Source organism: Papilio xuthus, unplaced genomic scaffold (genome assembly GCF_000836235.2).
Source record: "Papilio xuthus unplaced genomic scaffold, Pxut_1.1 DF826933.1, whole genome shotgun sequence".
In the NCBI taxonomy this organism is placed as follows: Eukaryota; Metazoa; Arthropoda; class Insecta; order Lepidoptera; family Papilionidae; genus Papilio; species Papilio xuthus.
Genome location: NW_013531716.1, coordinates 3,744,116 through 3,768,828, shown reverse-complemented (window position 1 = coordinate 3,768,828; position 24,713 = coordinate 3,744,116). Strand labels below are relative to the sequence as shown.

The following is a 24,713-nucleotide window of genomic DNA, read 5'->3' as shown; positions in this document are numbered from 1 at the left end:
TAAACATTTTTGAATTAACAACATATTATTTTCAATTAATTTGGTGTAAAATAATACAAAGCAATTCTAGTAATTCTAAAATCCTTGGTCGTTTGAAACGAAACCTTTAGAAGTTAGAATTGAAGTTATTAGAATCACTAAAAACCTAATATTATCAAAATCTTAAAACACTAAGCGACGATGTAACATTCCCTTAAACTTAAAAGGTCTTATTTTATGCTTTGTAAATAATATTTAAGAACATCACAAGAACGGGGAATATATGTGAGTTAGGCGCATTATATCGTAAAATAGACATAATTTGACTTCTCTATAAATGCAAAAAGTAATTTCCAACAAAGCTAAATCATATCAACCGATATTGCCAGCATTACACTAGGAACATTGTTAATAAAAACTTATTCGGTCCATTCATACTTTTATTTCAGGCCAGTTTCGCAAATGCCGCACTATGGGATGAAAAAATCTACTACGGCATTAAGTCTGTGGGAGGCGCGCCCTCTCAAGGAACACTTGAGCTCCCCCCATACCCCACACTACCGACCTCTATACTAGTTATGTTTATTTGCATCGAATGTTCTTTCAAACTTGTTTCTAAAACGCAACACATTCATGGCCTGGAATTTTGAAAACACTCTTAAAGTATGCCGTTGACATGGTAAGATATAGATATAGATAGTATTGAAACATATAACAAATATTATGTATTATTAGAATGTAATAATAGCTTACAATCTGTTTTATTTTTCCTAAAAACTACGGAACTAAAATATAAATATAATCTGATAAGGTAGAAGGAAAATACATAATTTTACTAGGGAATTTCAGTTTTTTTAGCTTTAAGCTGAAAGTTCAACGAAGTTTGTTTATTAATAAGATACGGATTAGATTTACAATAAGGCGTTTAACGGGTATTTGAACGATTAAATCAGTTTATTAACCTGTCAAACATATTTTCAGTACAAAACTGAAGCTAGAAACCGCATTCGTAAAATCGAACGCGCTGTAAGAACGCGGGTACTGACAACAAGCGGTCTCTTATAACTTTTCCCTTTTAACCTTTGGTTCCCCTTCCCCGCGTCCCCCGGCCGGTCGCCCGCTCGCCCGCTCCCTCGGGAGGCGGTCCCCAGGGCCGGCGCGACTCCCCGCGCACGCCGCCCCGCCTGCCACCACTCAATACCGACACGCCATGCGGACGCCAAAGATTAAGTACGCGTAAGATTGATGAAAACTATCTACTACATTTAGTACCTAAGGTATAAATTAAACTATTAAACGTATTATATATTCTTATAGAGTTTTTATTAAAAGGAACAAAAAGAGGTTTAAAGGAGAAACGTCAACTTTTCCGAAGGAATAAAATTTTACTACGTGAAGAGTTCGAGAGGCCTTCAAAGTTAGCTTGTCTATGCATATGTCTTTGAATTTTTTTTTAATTATTAATTAAAGATTTATTAATTTAAAGAACGTATATTTATTGACAATAAAAATGCGCCTGTCCTAATATACCCTTTGTGATCGTCAGGATTCAATTAAACGTTATAAATACATAGATACATTTAATTCGACGAAAAATCTTTAATGATTTATAGTCACATTGAAAACTTATAAATTACCATTCAATTGATAATAGGCAAATTGATTAAAATTTCAAACGAAAATGTAATTTACCATGGCTACTTAATCTTTGAGCACATGCGACGGGCCCATAACCGGCCGAGTTTTCGACTTTGTTTTTCCGCATACGTCTATAGCCGGTGTTAATATTTCAGTATGTACCAAATTCAAGGGTTAACTGGTCCCCGTCTCGAATGACGGTGGAAATAGATGGGAACAATAACAACCATTTCAACATTCCCCGTTTAGAAATTGTGAAAACAACGTTAACAATATTTATGACATACCTATCCCTTTTATGTGTTACGTTCCGTTCGCACTTTTAACATTATTAATAAATGATATTTATATTTTATTATTTAGAAAACAAATAAATAATACATACACTTCAATAAATGAAATATTCTTGAGATAAATAGTTTTAAATGTACGTTTTTGTTTGTTATTTTACCTTACAATTTTAAAATACATCATTCAAAAATTTATCACTGGCAAAATAGAATATTACATTCAATAAAGATGATATAGAAAATAAACGACTGAAAAAAAAACTCTTAAACTATAAAACACTTTAATGCAAAGAAGAGAGAATAAACTTATCTATGTATATGTAAGGCTGTAAATAGGGGGCAGCAGTAGTTTTTCCGACGTGTCGAGCCCTAGGAGGGTCCGCGGGCGACGCGGTGTCTCGCCGTCGTCATGGCAACGCGATAAAACCTCGCCTTTCCACAGCCCTCCGCGAACTGAACGCTACAAGATAAGCTCGCAGTAAATATCGGGATATTATGTACAGTTTTTTACGACCTCTTTAAAACTTACAATGAGAGCTTTTGTAAACGTTGCTTCCATAAGTTACGTTTTATTTTTCGTTTTTAATATAAATTGTGTTATAATAAAAGGCATAAAAACGTCAAAAATAATTATCAGTCAGTCGCAAAAACGTCTGAGTCTATATATTAACGAACAACATCTACTTTTACGTGTACGAGAAAACGAAAATGCTAAGAAATATTTTTCGCATATTTCGTTAAGTTTAATATTAACTATTTATATTATTAAAGTGACATCCCTAATTCAATAGACAACACATCCAGTTAACAAGGTAAAGCAGAACAATTCTGAAGTAATTCACAACGCAATAGAATTTTAGTAACAACTATCTCGATAGTGTAACTAAAGTCGTAGTAGTCGTAACGCAAAACGCCGCATTCGCCTCGACCTCGTTCCTATACAATCAACATACAAAGACAAGAGGCAACATTACGCGGGCATCACTTCATTGTGGGCACCGTTCTAATTGTAACTACACTCTTGGGCACCATCAGGCGCTCAGCGCTCCGACGGGTAGGCGTGTGCCACTAATCTTCGACCCCCAACATACCGATACGACGCCGAAACTAAACAAACAATTTTCAACTTAAAACTAACAGCGTAAAGTCCAAAGTCAACTGTTAGTTTAGAATAGTATTCGCAAACGTTGCGCGGGTTAACGCACACTATCAACTCATTAAATTGCATCGCCTTTTTAATGAGTCTGAAAGTGAACAAAGGATATTGAACACGATTACATTAAGTACGTTGTAGAGGCGGCGAGGTGAGCTAGTTTTCTACACTTACAAGATAAACATAGTAGTGGCCAAAGAAACAGATTAATATGTCTTAAATATTTTTCATACAATGAGTTGCATAAATGTCCGTCACGATCAACTATACATCAGAGTGTCTGCTTTCTTTAAATTAAAAACTTAATAATTCTTAATTTGAAATTAAAAACAATAAACTTATCTACTTGAAAATAACACAGAATAAAACGAATGTATACTCACAATTTTTAATATGACGCCCTAAATAAGGACAGTTGGTTCAGTTATAAAATAGACCTCTATCAAGATATCTCACGCGAAGGAAAAACCTTCCTACGTATATTCATGCGGCTTAATGTGTTTATATTTAAGCGTTGGTAAACTTACAAACACTAGTAACATGTAGCAAACCTCCCTCATATTTACCGGCTGAATATGCTATAAAGTGATATCACGTGATCGTTTTCGGCCGGGTAATAGTTATAAATTACCCGGGTAGTTTATAAAAGCCGGTTAACCCGAGGTAAGCGGACAAGGAGCATAATTTATTATTGGAAAATTCGCGGGCGCGCATTTTCATATGCGCTATTGATCATTTTATATGCGTAATATCGGCCGGCCATCGGAACAACGCGCGGCATATTGTCACCAGCGAACAATGTATCGTTACAATGTAAATCTTGACTGGATTCTGTCTACTTTTTAATAAATAATTAAGTATAAATAATAACTACGGATAGAAACACTATAAAATGCTTCTCTTAAATATTATACTATTGTTTAGACGAGAGTCGCCATTTTCAGACATGTAAATTTAGTTTAAAATAAAAATTAGATTTTATGTAAAGAAATCATGAAATAAAATATTGATAAAACTATTTTATCAATTCAAACATTTCAATAAATACAGTGCAAATGATCAAAACTATATTATTTGATTCGAATATATTATTATCGTGCGCGAGTGTACCAGACATACGCACACAAACAGATAACATGTGACTATCACGTACGTATAGTGAACGTTTATGAGGCCGTATGTATCGGGAGTTCGGTTAGACTTGGCAATGGAAAATATAGTTGCACTGAGCACTGTATCATCTTCGCAAGGGGTCGCGCTGAGTTATTATAGCGGAGGTACATTCATGCACGAATTATACCAAACTAGCTGTTGCCCGCAGCTTCATCTGAGCTGAATTTAAACAAAATGGTGAAATGCATCTCATGTGGTACTCAAGACTATGTTCTACATCTGTGTTAAATTTCAGTAAGATGTATTGAGCCGTTGCTGTGTTATCGAGTAAATATGTGAATCAAACTTATCCCACGTGTACCGTACACATTTCCCGGATCATAGGTAGTCTAGGTGTCCTTCCAGAATATGTTCTATATCTATACCAAATTTCATCGAGAGTTATGCAGCCGTCCTTGAGCATTTATAATATTACAGAATTAAGATAGTTGTTATTTTTTTTATTATTTATGTCCCTCATAGGGTTTCTGAATGACATACCACTTTCGCATCCAATTTTCTTAACTAATTCAGCTTCAAGATTTTGAATGTCTTTCGTTTTTATTCGTTTGAATTATACTTTAATTTTTATGTTATCAGACAGTCAACAACAGAACACATTAAATACTGCTGTACTTGATTTATCGTCGTATAAAATAATTTCATAAGCATTTTAAACATGACTGTACCGCCTATTTTATATTCGCGAGAACCCTGCATCGTATTTATCACAAGAAACTTTTAAGGTAAAGCATATTTACGCGTTCGTAGCAACTTGCTAGATAAAATACGAATATTTTAACGATATTTTGACCTTTAAATTTGGACATTAAAAGTTATTTTGACATAATTAAACGCAGTGTACTACTCATACTTAAAAATTATTAATAATAATTAAACTTCACTCAAAGTTTAGGTCTTAATACACATAATATTTGACTTACTTCAACTCTAGGTATTAACAAAACAATAGTAAAATTAGTTTTTACTTTGTCATTTAAGTTCTCAGAATCTAAATATCTTACTAATAGAGTATTATTTTATAACAAGAGAGGGGGGATAATTTATTTTAATGATTTAATTACATATATAGTTTTATCTGTGTTTTCCAAATCCATAAATGATTATAAATAAAACAATTAAAAGGGCAATTCGGGATTCAATCCAGATCCAGAGATAATTTTTGGGCTTTCATTTTTGAACCACACTTTAGAAGGTACACGTCGAAAGCCAAAACGTAAATGTTATACCGGCGTTCCCTCCAAACTGCTCTATCAAAATATAACGACCGCTATAAAACCGATAGAAAAGAAAGCAACCATTACCGATGAATTTCCAAAGATCGTATAATAACCGATTACACATCCTTGTCTGTCGTGAGTAGTAATATATTTCCTTTCTTTTTCAGGCAGAACTTTTTCGTTTTATGGGGGAGTCGATAATAATCGGAGCACTCCGTAAGATCCGTGTTAAATATTTTATGATGTCCAACGTCAAAGCATAGTTAGTTGGTTGTTTGTATAGCGGACTAGACTAGTGATCCCGAATATTCAATATAGTAGAGTAGACATATGTCCATATAGCGTCGAGACAACGGTTCTCAAGCCAGACATCTGCATCTAACGTATCTCTAATATTAGATGAAACAAGTATTTTTTAAACACCCTGTATACGTTTACGTACCTATTCAGTTTTATTTCTTCTAATACCTCACAATTGTTAGGCTACGAAAGGAATTCGGAATGTGTCATGTACTTTATTCAAATTCACGATGAATCAAAAATAATAAAAAAACTGCTAATAAAAGTCTAAGCTGGGAAAAAGTCAGAATTTTTGCGCTTAAATGCGCCCGAAATAACATTTAATATATCGTCCAATCAGTGTCCCGGGCAAAGAGGAATTAGCGTTTGAAAGTCAACGACGAAGCGACGAATCCTGATCTACCCTTTTATGCGGCGCGGCGTAATAAAAAAAAGTCTTATTTGAATTTGGAAGACAAATTAAAAAGAAAAGAAAATGAATTCCGTACTAATTTAAGCAGAGAGAGAGCTTCGAGACGATTTTCGGGGATCAGGCAGAAGGGGGCTTAATTAATGTATTAAAGTTGTAAGTCGAGTGGAGAGGACGCACCTGCCTTGCCATTGTGGTCGGTAAATGTATAGATATACGATTTATTTTATAACGATCTAATGAAAGGAAAGAAAAGAGGACTTCATTACTGTATGTGTGTAACGAAAGATATTTTAAGGCAAAAGTTCCATTTCCTACCTTTGAAAAACCTTTTAATTTTTTTATCTTAACTTTAATTTCATCAACTTAATATAAAACATATATTAACCAGAACTAATTTGCCCCCGATGATCAATCAATCATCAATACATGATACATACATACAACAACACGATGTATATTTTATTAACTAACGTGTAAAACATGAAAAATATAATAAAGTCTCAACTTCACCAAATATTCCAATCGCGTCCTGCCCCGAGAAAAAACTAATCACAGATAAGCGTCCGGACTCACGTCCACACATTGATCCTTAGCCTTTGGAAAGGTTGCGAAGGCACTTCATCTTCATTCGGCGATCCCTTTAACGAATCGTATCAGTTGTAATGAAAGCTAATTCTTTCATTAACTCGCCGCGACATTGCGAAAAAAAATATAAGAAAACAAACGCTTACGAATGCCTACTGTTGCCATGAATCTATGTAGATTTTCTTTGTGGTTCTGGTAAAAAATTAATATTTTATTATAACTCGTATACATTTTTAACTTCTTAATATTTAGAAACCAATACTGTTTATAATGTTTGTCTCAACTTTATTAACTTACAGATTTAAAAGTAGCATTATTGTTCGTAATAAAGAAGTGCGATTAGATTATATGTTTATATAAGATCCAATACAATAGCTGCATATCTCATTTATCAAACCTATAAATCGAAATCCGATCTGACAAGGCGTTAATGGGTGGCTCAATGCAATTTTAACAACCCCTGTCGACGCCCGTAAGTGAATTTCTTTTTTGCTAGCTCCTAACGCGTATTTGTTACAATGCATTTTCTTATTTAATATGATTTTATCATTGATATAGGCAGATATAACGATAACATGATTTAAAATGCGTATACTCAATCTAAATATTTTAATTTTAATATTAATATAATTTGATTATTTATTGACTGCGAATTCTCCTTAAGATTGGTGTAAAACGTACAGCAAGTCACAAAGCTATTGTACTATTTCTATTGTTCGATTATTTTCCAACGCACTAATTTTAATTTTCACATTACGTTCCCGTCAGTCCTATGTTATCGGACTCAGTTCTGTAAAATGTAATTTTTCCATCTTCCTTAAATAAAATTTCATCATCAAATAATCAAACTTTTATCAAATATTTTGTTAGAGTTATAAAGATATTGCTCCTTGCGACAAGTGACACTATCGATATAAAGCGAAAATTGGATTTACAACTGACAATTGAAAAAGGCGCTTCCATCAATACCGACCCCTACGATATGTTTACCGAAATACACTTTAAAAGCACTTTCTATTCTTGTATACGCCATTTTCAGTTCAAGCTCAAGCGATTTAAGACTCTAAACTTCATACTATAAGTTTCATAATAACTTAATTGTAGAATTGAAATATTTTTAAAAATTGATTTTCTAAATAATTCTAATGAAATGCAGTAAAAGTCTTTTCAAAACTACTACACGAATATAAGTAATTAAGTCTTTAAGTTATTACCTCTGCAAATACACAAATAGTATGTGTGAAGTACTATAGAAATATATTATTGTACAAATTGATTCTTTGCCGTGCATAACTTAAGTAAGCAAAACAAGCAAGCTACGCTAATGCAATTTACAAAGCAGGCAATCAAGAGAGCCGGCCACATTGTTGTACGGGCGCCGTCAAAGAGCCAAAGGAAGGAGCTCAGTGTTACTTAATAATTAATTGCCGCTTAAACGCGCTGACGTCTTGCTTCCTCCACAGGGGGGCTTACTGTAGCCTGCATATGCTCAGAGAGTGCTCGTAAGTGTATGCTACATACCAAATTTACAAATTGATTTACCAAAATCATCATGAGAATTTCAAAAGCCAAAGTAGTCCAAACAGCTCTTCCCCAAACACAAAATCGTGTTAAAAGTAAAGCTAAATCAAAATTACACATATGCTTTTTTAATCTTTAATCTTACTAATATTATAAATACTGATTAGATGAATGGATGAATGGATGGATGTTTGTTTGAAGGTATCTCCAGAACGGCTGAACGGATCTTAGTGAAATTTAGCATACATATAGAACATAGTCTGGAAGAATACATCGTTTACTAATAATATTTATTTTTAAGTCCGAGCGGACGGAGTCGCTGGCGATCGCTAGTTAAAGTATAAAAACCGTCAAAATATTTCTGTGGTAAAGTAGTATTTTTTGATGGTAATATAATAACAAATCTGTCATTAATCAGAGTAAAAGGTCTGATTACTTTCGAATCTTGATCGCTAATTGAATACCGCACTCGTATTAATTGACATAAACGACGCTCTGCTTTTGCCTCGGGGCAAGCTTTCCTGGTATTATAGTTTAATGACTGAATGCGATGGATAATAAATTACTGCGATATATATGTTATGGATATGGCAATAACAAAACTACTAAACAAAACAGGCCAAATGTTCATTCGGATAATATATTTTTTTCTGAGAACACTTCTTGTCGTTTAGTATCTGTATATCAGTGCCAGCATCTCCATGAGATAGTTTTAAAGACATAATAACCAAACAATAAATAGAAATAAACCTTCCAATGTTGGTTTAAACTTCCGAAGGTGCTTTTGTTTTATTTTTCAGAAAGTGTCTTTAATCTAAAAAGCAAATATTTGATAACTTTATAAAAATGATTACCACATCCATTTTTATATTGGATCTTAGACAACAAGGACGATTATTTGTTTAGCGGACCCCTGACTCACGCGAGACCATCATAAAAGCAACAATTAACTTTATTTCGTTTTACTACCAACTGGGTGTTGTCTTCAAAGATGTTAGACATTTTACGTTCGTTTTAACTAACCGCATTAATGGATCTCATTAAATTACGTCTACAAAGGAAAGAATAAATCTTAACACATTAGTTTAGGTAGAATTAAAGTGCAAGCCTAGATAATTAAAATACTGTAAGATACATTCCCTTTTTTCGTACAATTTAATTTAATTTTTGTTCATATAATCTCTACCAAAATTTCGAAGGAAAAGCTGAAAGAGGGCGAATGATAAAACCCTCCAACTAATTAAATGGAACCAAATCGTCCTCGTAATTGATTTGCTGCTAATTTGAAGAGATATCAAACGTCAAATTGAAATTAAATAATAAATATTTCAAATGAAAACACCGTACAGTGTTCGATAGTATTTCATTAGTACTTTAATACTAGAAATAAAATGAGTCATTACAGGAATGTAAAAATATTTTTTTTTGTAAATCGTACTTTTATGATCTGTAATTAACATATAACTAATAAATTGTATTTCTTGTTATGTGTTTATAAATTAATTAAAAGTATTATATAAAATTTGCATCATGAACACAGAGGAACATTTTTTTTTCTATACAAATGCGAACCTAAATAATGTATGTATAATAAAATGGGGCCATAGATTAGATCTAGCATCAGGATCGCACTAGTTGCAATTCATCATTATTATTCCAGGCAATTTATCAAGCGGTTGGCTCGCCTCTCCCGGTCTCGGTCTCTCCCGGCCTCGCTCGCCGGTTCGCACATTCTAACGAGATGCTGAATTTTCACCGAATAATTTCCCAGAACCGACGAATCACGTATTGGAATCGGGGATGAGGTTGAAAATTGAGATAGAAGACCTGTACACGGCTCGGGCTAAAAGTAGCATTAAGTGAGAAACGGAATTGATAAGGATAAAACGGTAACAATTTGCCGTCGCGTCGGTGAGTTTACGTTTTTACGCCACAATTCGATAGCATTTATATCGTATTTTCAGACAATATAAGATTCATGAGCTATACAATTTCCATATATCGTATAATTATGAATCAAGAAATAACTACTGAAGTGTATTAAAAAATACTTTTAAGTTTCAACGTAATTTAAAATACAATCTAACAACACACATAGAATTATTTAGTATAATGAAGCAGCAATTTCCTATTTATTCCATGGCGATATCTATGTGACGAAGGGTCGATACGATTACCGAAGTTCATTAGATCGGCTCTATCATATTTCAATTTATCGTCACTCGGCCTTATCGAGCAGAAAAATCAGAGGGCGCTGGCGAGTGCGCGATATAAATCAAACACGAGACGTCTCATTACCGCGATCCGCTGATTTATTTTACATGGTATTAGAAACTTAGCTATGAAATAAAATAATTGGACTGCATAATATTATAACAGTCTAGCTGTCGCCCGCGAGTCCGTCCGCGCGAAATAAAAAATTAACAAGTAGCCTCTGTATTCATCCATCTGCATCCAACTAAACATTCACAGTTACAATATTAGTAAGATTCGACTTTTTTCTGTGCCTTCCTTAGTTATATTATCAAGTACTGAATTCAAGTATGTTGATTCCAGAAATATACTTGTTATATTTGATGTCAATTAATATTGCACATATTATGTAGAGCTAGCGTAGTTTGCAAGTGCATTTTGTATTTTTCTTTATATTTTTGTTTTATAAAATATTTATTAAATATTGTAATGTTAGGTAATGATGGAATAAAAATTCATAAAAGCCGAAACTTAGCCTTTAACGTAAGATAGAAAATTTAAGCTGAGCTGTGGCATTAGATAAGTCCGCAAAGAAAATCCTTGGTTGGAGGGAATATGAAAATGGCCCTAGTTGTTAAGTCTTGTACAGTTTGTGTCGCTATCAGTTGGATAAGAAGTCTAATCACCAGTCGTGGTTGTATCGGGCGAGAGGCGAGCGGCGAGCGGTGTTCCCCGGGGTACGCTTCTGGGACCAGTTTTCTTTTTGGTTTACATTTCGTTGTTAGTGTGCCGAATTCTTTTGTTGCGTAGTTTTATACAAGATTTTTATGACAAATGCGAATCTAATTTCTTGTTCAAATGTTTTCGTAAGAAAGCTTATTAAAGTGAAATCGTATTTCTCACTAAAGCACAGTAAGCTATTAATAAAGAGTTATGAAGTTATCGAAACTTTTGCTAGCTTAAATGGAACTCGGCCCGTTCAGAGGTCGCGCACCAACAAACTTGTGTTTGCAAACTATCTGTACTATAAATCTGTAATTTTATACTTTCCATTGTATTACAAATGTTTTAAACTTTACATCTATATTTTTTTAACTTATCATAAAAGTTTAATAACATAAAACAAAAATACCTAAGAGTTTTGAGAATAAAATCGTATCGTAATTAATAAGTATTGTTTCGTATAGTATTAGGATTAAAAGACAAATGAAAATAATAAAGCTATCAGAAAGATATTGGCATTTTCGTCGTTTATATGCTAACAATTATCAAGCTAAGGATCATAGAATCTAATATTTACATAATGATTTTGCCACAAGAACCCAAAATTCTCATTTACATGAATTAAATTAATTCTCGAAAAAAATGTAATAGAGAAATCGGCCGCTAAGAAAGAAGAATTTATTTGGCGAAAAGGCAAGAGGCGGCGGCACGGCGGCGTGGCGTGTCTAATCAGATAATATAATAGCCGTGATTTTCCCGCGCCGGTGCTCGAGCCGCCCGAAATTACCGGGAAATTGCAGCCAAGGTAACCTCATCTTTAATATAACCTACCCTTATTATAAGTTACTATCGAATTTATAAATTGGTTTTAATAAAGTGTACCTACGTCTTTATTGATACAAAAAAAAAACAGATAAAAAGAAAACTTAATTAGTAGCCTATGTGTTCTTCCAGCAGTACTTTTTGTACTTTAAATCATCAGTACCAATAAAATAAAAAAACATCGATGTATCAATTAAATGAATAGTTACCAAATGGGACATATTTATCAAATAGCAAGTACAAGAGGGTCATATCGAATTGGAAATCGATTTTGTCGCACCCGAAATAGGGTGTAAAGAACCCATTGTAATTTAGATGTAGCCCATATGTCGAATGAGCTCAAACTTTTTGCCTCACTGCGATTGTTTGTCTTTGCTTCAATACATTGTTGATAAAAAGAACATTTGTATAAAGTGTCCATAAAACTATTCTGAGAAACAAGCCTTCGAAAAAAAAAGTATATGTAACGTTTAAAAATATAAAAATACTAGCCGTTGCCCGTAATAATCAAGATATAAAACTACCCTATCTCCCATGTCTGACCAAATTATAGATGTTTGCACAATTTGATAAGAATTGGTTCAGTAGTTTCGGAGTTTATCGCGAATATATCGTGACACGAATTGTTCATATATGTAGGACGAGTATGTAGGTATGTAATTCATTATTTAAAAATTTTGTAGTAAAATAAGTTACATTTTTTATCCAATGTTGCCTATATGTGTTATTTTGTGTTTTCATACTTATAATTCAAGCTTTCTTGTCATCAGTTTAATCGAGCAAACAAATTGTAAACGGGATTTTAATCCGTTAATAGAAATTCGAGTCACAATATGTTAAATGCAACAATGCAGTTTACTTGGAGTGGTGGCGCCCCCTCGGTCATGTATCGTTTTAAATTCAAGCACGACAAAACATCTTAATCATTACGCTTCATAAAACCTTTAAGTGATTGCGTAAAGGGGACGGATTGCGTGAGCACGAATTGATTTTGAAAGTCCATCTTTTAAAGTACCTGTCCCCATAATATAGTGTGGTAGTTATTTAATCGATCGGAAGTTACTACAAATGGTCAATTTGTCGTTTCAAATTTTTTTAATTGTAATTTAGACGAAGTATGTCCACCACACGCAAATGAAATAAACTCAGTTCCCTGATTGAAAGTCAACTAGAAAAACAACACGGAGCGAAGTGTTTACCTCGGTCCCGGCACGTGGCGAAATATCTACCAATCTGTGAACTGGATCGCTCGTCTAGACTTTAACTTTCTTAAAACAATTCTTGTTCTCATGACCTGATGAAAAAGGAGACTTTTTTTAGTTCTCTGTAATGAACGTAATTTCTTATTTATATAATTTCCGTAGTAACTTATAATATTTATGAAGATGAGATACAGAGAACGTGTTGTATATATTGCCGTCAGAATATATCAAAATAGTGGTAAATAAATTTAAAATATTTCCATAGTTGTAATACAGCATCGCATAAGTTAATAGTAGAGGCAACTGGGTGTGCGGGGGAATGCGCGCGGGGTAGCGGGGAAGCAGGGTAGCGGGCAGAGATAATGAAATTGTGTACAGGAGCGCAACGAGCCGCGAGCTTGTCTCGGGCAAAAATCCACTTAACAAATTGCTGCTGATTCGAAGGGTTCTGGATTGTTGGCCGCTTTTACCGCTGCTTCGACCGACTGTGCGCTGTTCCCCGTGCCTCGTCTTTTACCTGGGTACGTGCCTCTACCGGTATCTACGTGTTAAGATGATGCATTTTCTAACGTAGACTGATGATCTTAACAGTTAACTAAGACAATTTTCCTCTTTTGTAAGTTTTAACAAGTTTGTAAGTATTCAAAATAAATATTTAATCAGTAGATTTATCAAAATTCGAATGTTTCGAAAACGTTTGCCCTGTAATAATATCATACTTTTCATAATGAAGCAGAACCTTTACTTGGTTGTTTGGGGAAAACCCTTAGCAAACTTTATTAGGGTAAAAAATTAGGTGTACGCTTAAAACATGTTGCACGGACACATTTATAAATTTCCGTCATAAATTATACGATGACACTGATAAAAGTTTGCATGTGCGAGTTAATACTCGTATAATTATTATCACGACCAAGGATATTAAATTAAGAACCCAACAAATGTCCGACATGGAAAGCCGTCCATTTGCTAAATAAACTAATATAATAATTAAAACATCAACAAAAAAGGTATCGCTCCTCGGGCAACGACAGCGTACGAAAAAAATGTAAAAAAAAGACAAATTGTGAAACGCCGAGTAATGAATTCGGCGTCGGCGTTTTGCACGCAATTGCACAATTTCAATTATCACATTACGAACGAGTCGTTTGTATGAGTGTGTGTGATACTGGGCGAGGCTCAACGCCTGATGGATTGTTTGCCCAACCTATGTTTTAAATGTTTGCACTATTTGTTTTAGATTAAATTTATTAACAAACAATGTATATTAAATTGATTCAAGATAGCTTTTTTCGAGATTCGATTCGAGATTTTATATGTAATCATTTTGGTAATTGTCACTCGTTCTGACTCTCGTCTCGTACCTCTCGTTCTGGTAGCAGAAAACAATAGAATAGTTTTGAAAAAGGCCTTAGATCCAATTTTCAAATTTGAGACTTTGATTACAAAACGCTTAAATGCCGGGTTACGTTATTAATTAAACCAAAAAAAAATATTAAAGACTAAAATGTAAAAGAGATTCCATACTAGCGAATTGTACATCTGAACTGAAATCGATTTTGATTCGATTATAAATATTCATTAGCAATCTCGATTTTTGCATCGGCTAGAAGGAATCCATCACACGTTTGAGCTGAGCTTAATTTAGACACATCAAACGTTCGTAAATCACAAGTTTATTCCCTGTTACAAAATTTCCAGGATCAACTTTATGCTCTGTTGAAAAGCAAAGGAGAGTTGGCGTACAAAGGCCGTCATTTAATTTTTTTTTTGTTTTCAAAGCACAAAAAATTTGAATCGAACGAATTACAAAACCAACGTTCGAAAATAGGGATGTGAAATGTTATGATACTAAATTTATAAAATCAAGATAAATAGAATCTTTAATTGTATTGTTTCCTCTGTTAGTATATTATTAACCAATCTTTAGCTTAATTATAATATGTGAATGTTTGTGAAGATACGCGATGATTAAAGCAATTAAACCTGATTAAATCTAAAATTGACAAAACTTATACATATTTTGTCAATACTCAGAGCCTCAAATTGAGTCTTAACTACTCGTAGACAATAATAAGTTATACAAAAACAAACTAATATGAATATATAAAATCTGATCATCAAAACAAACAATCTCTTGCAGCTATCTGTTCAACCCTAAATTCGAAAATATCGAACGATGTTCGAAACGGGAGACGCCTATCTCAATTGAATTCCCGAAAAAGGACGCAAAATAAAAGCACCGCGACACTCTCCCCCCTTACACCCCCTTGCGGATAGTGCTCGCATCGACTTCTATTGAAATTTCGATATTTGTCAGCCTGATTAGCTCGCACACCGCCCGGGCCTTTGTACTGGGACTGAATGGCGCAGCGTGAGCCGACCAACTCACGGCCCGGTTTAATCAATGAGCACACATCCTGAGGTTTTAGGTTCATTTCCTTTAACAATTGCTCCCTTCACTGTTGTACCAAATTAAAATAAGTACCAAAACATTGGTCTTTATTGGTATTATTTTCCTAGTAGTAATTATTAGCTGCTACCACCAAGATACTAAAAAATAAAGTTCACCCAGACGATGCAGATCACGGTCTTAAATTAAAAAAAAATCCATGACAAATAAATTAAAAACTTTTTCAGCGTAACCTCGACATATTATATTGCACGAATGCAAATGCCGATAAAAAAAATAAAAGCTTGTAAAGTGGCAGCATTCCAAAGTTCGGTTTACGTGCAGAATGCATTGAATGTCGCAAAGTTTTGAGATGGCAGTCGCCAAGCCTGACAGATCTAAAATAAAACGAATCAAGCTTATTGCGATGGAAAATGTATTAAGACTAATGAATTGGAGAGTAAATTGTTTTTTGCTTGATTTGTTGGTGATAAAATACGCCACACGTGTCCTGAAGATATTTGAAGTTTTAGATTAATAAGATATCTTAACCTAATCACCCTTAACTAAGGGTAGGCTCCTAGTCCCTCGGTGAGGACGTACATATAGTGAGCTGATGATGATGATGGAGAATCACTTACCGATCAATTATAACAGGATCCGAAGGTGTTTCGTTCCTATTGCCACAGCTCTTCTTGTCGCAACATCGACTGAAACAAACACAAAGGTTTCAAAATAATAATCGGTTACAAAAGTCTTATCCATCCTAAGCGAAAGAGCATGTTGCACGCGCCCTACCGTGCCTCCTTGACGCAAAGGGCAAAGACATTGAAAGGACAGACTCCCCAGAGACTCCTCCCCTGAAGACGAACAACAGGGACGCACATATCGCGCACTGTGAGACAGCAAAACTACGTCTAAGGTAGAATAAAATTTTAATTGCGTACACAAACGCGACGTGTTGCTACAGCACAAACACATCGATACTCCGGCGAGACGATGCGCTACGGTTACGACAGGAAATATACCCCCCAAACAAAATGATGTAAAAACATGGATATACCTTATTCATTCTTTTTGCAGTACATACTGGAAAAGATTCCAATAACAATTACATGTCTATTGGCCAATGCTTTAATCTCGTTAAATATAATAAATTGTCTCAGTAAATGTTTATAGGAAATAAAAGCAAACATTCAAGACCATATTTCAGTGACTTGCGTTTAAAAATGGGCATAATATGATAAATTATTATACAGGCAAAAATATGACACAAAGCTGAATGCTGTGGTATCATGACTCGCATATTTTTTCGTATTTATTTAACAATTTTATAAGAAATGAACGCTTCTAGGAATGTTCTCTCACGTTAGCAATGGATATTCTATAAAGATTCTGCTTAGAGAAATATTAAACTTTACATCTTTACTTTTATTGATACATTAAAATTGTTAACTTTGGGTTAATTTAAACAAACTAAAGTTCACAATTTATTGTGTTATGTAAATATTTAAGGCCTGACCTGCACATTACTTCATGGGTTAGCAGCACTCTGCACATTTCCGGATTCTTATCCTGACCCTCGTAGACGATTGGCTAAAACAAACAAGAATAATTAATTTCAACAATTCAATAATAAAACTCTTAGTCTAAATTTAATACGAATCTTAACTACCTCTTAGTTAAAGCTCTTCATTCTGATCTGTTAATGTTACTATGAAATGACTTGTATAAGGTTGTATAAGGTCGCCAAATCGTCATATACTTTTGCACCCAAATGTATGTATAATAATTAAAAAGATAAGAAATTAATATTCAGATAAGATAATTTTTCGCTCTCATTAAGTTATTACATTTTGCTAATTTATGCACCCCTTGAGTCATAATCGCACTTTGTTATCTTGGCTAACATACAAATCTCTAAATATTTTTTATAATTATATAATTTTAAAACTAACTGCACCCTCTTTTGTCTAGATTAATTTAAATTGAGAATCGCATTAATTTGCAACTAAAAATATACTGTACTAATTGAAATAATACAGTTAAACACGTGTTTTAACCAACGTTATAAAAAAAACTATGTTTCATTATAAACATAATTTCCGATATCAGCGTGCGATAAAAGGGTTGACATAGAAGCAATTAAAGGGATTCTACTATGTATATCTTTGAACGTAAGCATCAGTTTCCATTGTCACAAGCACCTGTACAAAAACATATCTCATGAATTTGTGAAAACCAACAATTACATACGAATCAAATAAATCGAACAAGTGCCATGTTCAGTGATCCATTTAGATAATATTCTCAGAATGTGGGTTAGTATAAAGTCGACAAACTTTATTTGGCTCGCAATAAACTTCCCCTCGAACACGTGTCAGGTTCGTTTATCTATTAATATCTAATTACTGGTTGGCCTTAAGCCACGGGGTGCGCTATAATCCCAGATACGTTTCGTTCAATTTTTATAGAGGGTGCGACGATAAAAGAACTATATTTTATTTAATACTTTACAGTTGTAATTTGAAATTAAAAGTATAAAAAGTACAGTAAAGTCACAATAATATAAATTTAAATGAATAATAACAAAATTATTAAAAAAAAAATATTTTATATAATAAACTTCTAACCGTGGGTTTCAAACTAAAAATCTCCATTTTTATCATATTGTTATCTCTTTATTGTCAACGATAATGACAAGGATGACGATATGTTTTATACACAGATTTTGGTGTCAGAAACCCACGATAAGCATATAGCATTACAATTAAATATAGCTCTAAAATAGGTAAATTTTACATGAAAACCGTTTTACGTAAAACTTTGTTCGCGCTTTGATAAAAATGTTATAAGCATATTTAATGTAATGGAAATGATAAAAAAATGTAAGCTAAAGTGTGCAACTACCCTTCAAAACACATATTTGTATCCGTAATCTCCCCAAAATACTTGAAGATAGATTTTTGTCCCTAACAAAACGTTTAATTGAATATGAAATAGCGGGGTATTACAATCTTTTGTATGTGGGATTTGGAAGGATTTCAGCTTCGTGGGGTGTTTCATAGGAAGGTATTTAAGGATCATACGAATGTATTTAAACCTGACAACATAGCTAAATAAGTGGAGGGGAGGAATGGCTAGGAAATGACAAAAATTTTAGCTTTATATAAACAGTACATTTTGATATATTTATGTATAAACATATATTTTCTTATTTTATTAAGGACCTGCCCTATTTTTTAAAAAGTTAAATCATTTTATACTGCAAAGCAACAATATACTGGGAGCCAAGGAGCAAACTATTTATAGGTTCATTCATAGCGTACTATATTCATAGGCAATATTGAAAATTTTCTTTTTTAAAAATGTTCATATGTTTACATGATAAATTCGTACATAATATTAGTTTTAAAATAGATTGAAAGACGTAACTCTATCTAAAGTCAAGAATTCGTTTCATTTATAAAGTAGCCAACAACTAAATGTGAGACGTACTATAGATACGGGATGTAATGTTGGTGTAATCTCGTCGAGAACTAGCCGGCATTTTTCTTGTCGCCTCCCCGGGGCCCCTTAGGCTATGTGAGTGAGGCGGGTTCACCACGCAGCGCCGCATGGGATTCAATCTCAGGGGAATTAGTCAAGATTCAAAAAAAAAATAAGCTTACTCAGTGCTACTGTGAGTGCTTTAATTAACGCTTTAATAATACACAGTGTAGTTATTTAAAAAATGAAAAGTTTTACCATGATTTTTTAAGGGAATCTAAAAAATATCGTATTTCTTTGCACTGAATATACACATTTATTTGTGACACTGTTTTTAAAATAGATATTTCTAATAAAATTAATATTATAAACAAAGGAAAGGAAATTAAAGAGTACATAATAATGATTTATAATAACATAAAATATTCTGAAACATTATTAACGGTAATAGTAAAATAGGAGAATAAATTCAAGTTGTCAAGACTTTACTACCATTGTCCTAGATTTATAGACAAACAAGAAATAAAAATTTTCTTTACAAGAACAGCGAGCGAGCGAAATGTAGAACTGCAGTCGTCTAGTGATTTACATGAGCGACAACGCCGCGCTGCTTTCGAACCCGAAGACACGGGAAACATTTTTACACAGATTTTCTTTTCGCGGATCTTAAGATGTGTCTTAATAAAGAAATGTTTAAGTTGTAGAGTAAACTGGTTTCAAACATAGCATAAACAATAAAAGATAACAAATCGCTCTGATATCAAGCTCTTATCGTTGGTTTCTGAGACCAAAACCCCTCTATAAAACATATCGTCATCCTTCTCATTATCTTTGACACAATAAAGATAACAAGACGACATGTAACAAGGCAGGCAAATTAATAAATATAATTTTATAAAAGAAACAAAATTGTACATAATAATTCTGTTTAGTCGACACCACCTTTATTGTTATATAAGATTTGTAAGCATAAGAATTTCTAGTTGTATCTAACTAAAAATCTTAATTAAAAATGACGAAGAACCAAATAACGGTGAAGTTCTGTATCACAATGAAACGTTCCAATGATGTTTATTCAAAAGTACTGCAATAAGTACTATTTTAAAGTAATGTTTGCACTGATAAGTGGCACTAGCAATGCAATAGAGACGCCAAGAAATAAGAAGGAGGACATTAAAAAGGCACGAGCTGCGTGATTTACACCACGTCGCTACGCCGGCGACAAAGCGCGTCGCGTTCGCCAGCGCCATCTAGCTCTACACGCCTACATATTTTTGCTATTATTGCTTTTGCACTACTTTAAATGTTTAAAAGTACTGCTTTGCAAATATTACTAGTTATGAATAAGAATTTTAATTTTTTACGTAACTTTATTTACCAAGAACAACAAAAACACTGTAAAGGTAAAAATCTAATTAAACGGATTCGTAAATATATTTTTTGTATTATAAATATAAACGATAAATTGCTAAAGTTATTGTACTTCTTCGAGATATGAAAACCTGAATGAAACAGCCAAGTTCTTTGATTATTGTTAAGTTATCAAAATATAAAAATTGCAACATGTAAGAACTCACTTCGTATTACGTCAATATTGTATAGAATGTACAACATAAATGTGTATAATTTATTCGATAACAACTCCCATCCCATACTATGCATACAATGATTTCCGAAGCTCATTTTCTACAACAAAAAGTCCTAAATTAATATGTTGTTTGATCGTTGTTAAGTAAACACAATCACTGGGCCACGTGCGCCGCGCGCGTTTCTCTTTGCGAACGGTCGTCACTTCTATGGGATTTGTACGAATCTCATTCCGAGGCCCATGAGTCAGTATCTTAAGACTATATTCAAACAGAGGGTTGGCAGATTGATGATTTAGATATTGATATGATGGTTATTTAGTGTGTGAACTGTTCCGTCGTTTAATAGCATGTTTTCTTTATCCGATATTTGTAATTTCTGTACGCATAACTTTAAAAAAATTCCGTAAGCCGAAAGAGTTAAATACTTAATCCTCACGATAAAGTATTATATTTTACGATACAAGTATTAGTTTTATGATAAATTTAATTTTGTGTAAGGAACATTACACCTATCGTTTTCTTATAGTCTGGAAAGACTTAAAATATAATATTTAAAAATTACATTATCATATTGAGTTCTTTGTCTTATTTTGTGGTTTTCGAATCAAAAGACAACACAAGGATATAAATATCGAGAAATATCCAAAAGTCTTGTCGCGTGTCGTGCTCGCATGCACCGCAGGACATTAGCTGATTGGCCATGTGCCTGACGTTTTAATACAATTAAACTGACCACTCACTATTATCTGGACGCCATCTTCCCGCAATTTTTAGTGAATGACTGTTTTGCGTGTCAATCTCCTCTCGACTTATGTCCGAATAAATTTACTAAGTGTATTGATAATAATTCATCATCGTTCACTAAGTTTATGAGTCATTGGTATTGTTATAAATTTATTAAGATAGTTAATTAATATTAGCTTCACGTAACCGTTTTATACTTGCGTTCAAATTTTTCCTGTAAATAAAATTACTAAATAACCTGTTAATCACGGAACACTATCACAATATTCAGACAACATTGACTTTTGAATTATTTCAAAGTAAATAATCAGTTTCATATCTTTATAAATGAGTATTTCTAAGATAATTTTATCGTTGGTGAGCATTGTTACACATCTAGTAAGACATACGCCGCGGATACGTGCATTGAGCACCTACCCCGTGCAAACGTATCTACGTAATTCCGTAATTCTTAGTTAACAACGTTCGGGCCGAGTTAATTATGTTCAAGGCATAAATCTTTCGTAATTGGCCTCTTGTTACACAACACTAAGAGCTTGGGACGTGTTGAAATTATATATGTGGGGCACACGGTGAAGTTTCATGATGGCTTCGAGCGTTAAAATTGTTATTTATGTAATAAAAGCGAGCGTGATAATTGCTACATACGGCCGGTGCGTTTTGTACCCTTTGTGTCTCTATATGTATACAGCCTTAGTCATTCGTTATCGTTACACTTATCGCTTCCTTTGTAATTTATAAGATAGCACATAATATTAGCACACATAGAAATGTAGTCAAGTATCCGAATATACATAACGGAATAAATTAAGTGATTAAATATTTCACAGCACTAAATATTATATTCCAACGTAATTATATCCAATCTATGTAACAAGAAATATACAATGATTGTCCAAACTATTAAACCCTTTGCCTGCCAATCAAAACTTAAACATTTGTGACACAAAAGGAGAACTCGACACCCGTTCACACTTTCGAAGTCGAATTACAAAAGTGCTGTGAAATAAAGTTTGCAACATGAGATAATTTTAATGATTATTCTCTAACGCAAGCCAATTCGATGGAGCGGGGGCGTGTGGATTAGGTTCTAATCGGGCGGTGGCGATGAAAATCTGCCAACATGTCACGTGACCAGCGCGTGCAAGTCACGTGCACTGCCCGAGCGCAGAGGAGCCACAAGCAAAGGGAACTCATGCAGTAGTGAGTAAACTGGACGAAGCTACTATCTTGAATTATTAGTTGAAAAATCTTTTGTTCTTAATGACAACAACATTTTTTTTGTTGTTTTCTCTTGTCTTTAAAGTTGATGTATTAAAGATAAACTAGATTACGCGCTAAATAGGATAAGGAACACCAACAAAGATATAGTATGTTACAAAATAATAAAGTTCTTTTATTATAAGATGTTTGATGCTATAATATCAAATATAGTTTCTATTTAACTCACCTGTTTTGTGACGGAGTCAATGAGTCTAACGAAGATGTCTTGTTCTTGTCGTATACCTGAGAAACAAAACGTTATTGTTTTATTGATTTAATGCCTATGGATTTAGAGACAATAACTTCTTAATTCTATTTTAACGTAATATTTTGTTTATCGTTGTTAGGTTTTGTTTACATACATTCGTGATATTATGATAATCTGAACTTAATTATTAAATATCAATTTAACGTGTAATAAAAATAAAGCTGGAATAAAATAATTGTGAAGTACAATATATTTTACAAAATAAATATGCTTTGTTTGTAACAGCTTCAAGCAGTAACGTTTACACATAGTAGCAATAAAGATCGTAGAGCGCTGGCTACAACGTAGCCTCTCGTAGCATCGTAGCCGTGCAGAGGCAGACTGCACAATTTGTTAACCTCCTGAAATTGCCTCCACACGTTCTCCTCTTTTTTCCCTTTCACGCGACAAGAATTAAAATAATAGACATGGTGCGGGTGGAAAATTAAAAACCGTCGGCTTTAACGGGGCTAATTTTGCACGTAATTGGATGAAACTGTAGCATTAATACGGCGTTAGAATTTCATGTTTTGATATAAGGGAATATAATATTTGAGGTTTAATTTTTAATAAAGTAAACTAGGGGCCTATTATTGTAATCAATATTAATTTAATAGTGGTAATATATTCCTTAAAGCTCATATTTAAAAGCCAAATTAATTATAAATTTAAATAATTAGACAAAATAATCTATATTCAAATCGTATTAGACAAATGAACAAAATAATTATGTACAGTTCTTTAATGCAACGTTATAATTCTAATTCGCTAGAATTTCTAAGCTAACCATCTCTATTAGTCTAACATGTTGTTTACGTAATACTATCGAGGAAAGCAAGACAATAGAGAAGCAAATCGGATTGACAATGCGTACGTTAGAGACATTGTTTAACTCCACAGCCTCTCAGATTGTCTATGTAAACATTCATACAAAATCTATAGGACAATCTTAATAATAATAAATGGTGTATTTATGTTACTTACATAATCATAAAAGAATACAAAAATTAGATTTCATAAAAAAATGTCGCAACCCATAATTAAATTACATTTCAATCAAACATTTTTAAATAAAGATTAAATGGGTCTTTAGAAACAAGTTTACAAAAAAATATATATAAAATTTAAAATCAGCCTAAGTATAATACAATGAAAACTCACCATTGGCGTACAGAAGTTGAAGTCTGTATTGAATTCCATTGTTAGTTTTCTGTCCTTCGGCTTCCTAGAGAATGAAAAAAAAATCTTAATAACCAATGATGTTTTATTACAATTTTACGGAACGACGAGGATTTTATGTCCTTGTAATTTTTTTTTAACAAAATATTAGCAGATTTTTTTGGAAATTGACTGATATTTCTTTTACCATTCAACTTAGCTCTATGCTTGTGCTAGGATATGGTTTACGACAATAGACGAATGGCGGGATTCGAGCCTCCGACCTCGTGATAGGAAATCCATACCCTTAACCATTAGGCTATTGACGCTTAAATTAAACATAAAGTTTTAATAAGTAAAAATTCGAAGTCTTATTATATGTTTTCAAAATGCGAAATAATCACATGTTCTAAAACATACGGTTACTTGGAATCACGTCTGTAGACTATAGTTTATTATTTTATAGAGTTTTATACAAAAACTTTATCCAGAATGTGTACAGATCAACAATTTATAGTATCGAATTGTCGCAGGCCACGAATACGTCGAGTCTGAATTATGTAAATGTTCATTGTACCACACAATAGACATGACGTCGGGTCGAGCCTGATTGATGGACC

At 33.3% G+C, this 24,713-nt stretch overlaps 1 protein-coding gene across 4 annotated transcripts in view; it reads right to left on the bottom strand.

Moving 5' to 3' along the window:
• kn (EBF transcription factor knot) overlaps nt 1-24,713 on the bottom strand; it is a 42,131-nt gene that overhangs the window by 10,993 nt on the left and 6,425 nt on the right. For all 4 annotated transcript variants that reach the window (XM_013317826.1, XM_013317823.1, XM_013317824.1 and 1 more), the window contains exons 4-7: nt 24,097-24,160; nt 22,876-22,931; nt 17,126-17,199; nt 16,245-16,313 (exon numbers count right to left, since the gene is read on the bottom strand). In XM_013317826.1, the coding sequence (XP_013173280.1) occupies nt 16,245-16,313; nt 17,126-17,199; nt 22,876-22,931; nt 24,097-24,160 (263 nt within the window). The remainder of the gene's footprint in view (nt 1-16,244; nt 16,314-17,125; nt 17,200-22,875; nt 22,932-24,096; nt 24,161-24,713) is intronic.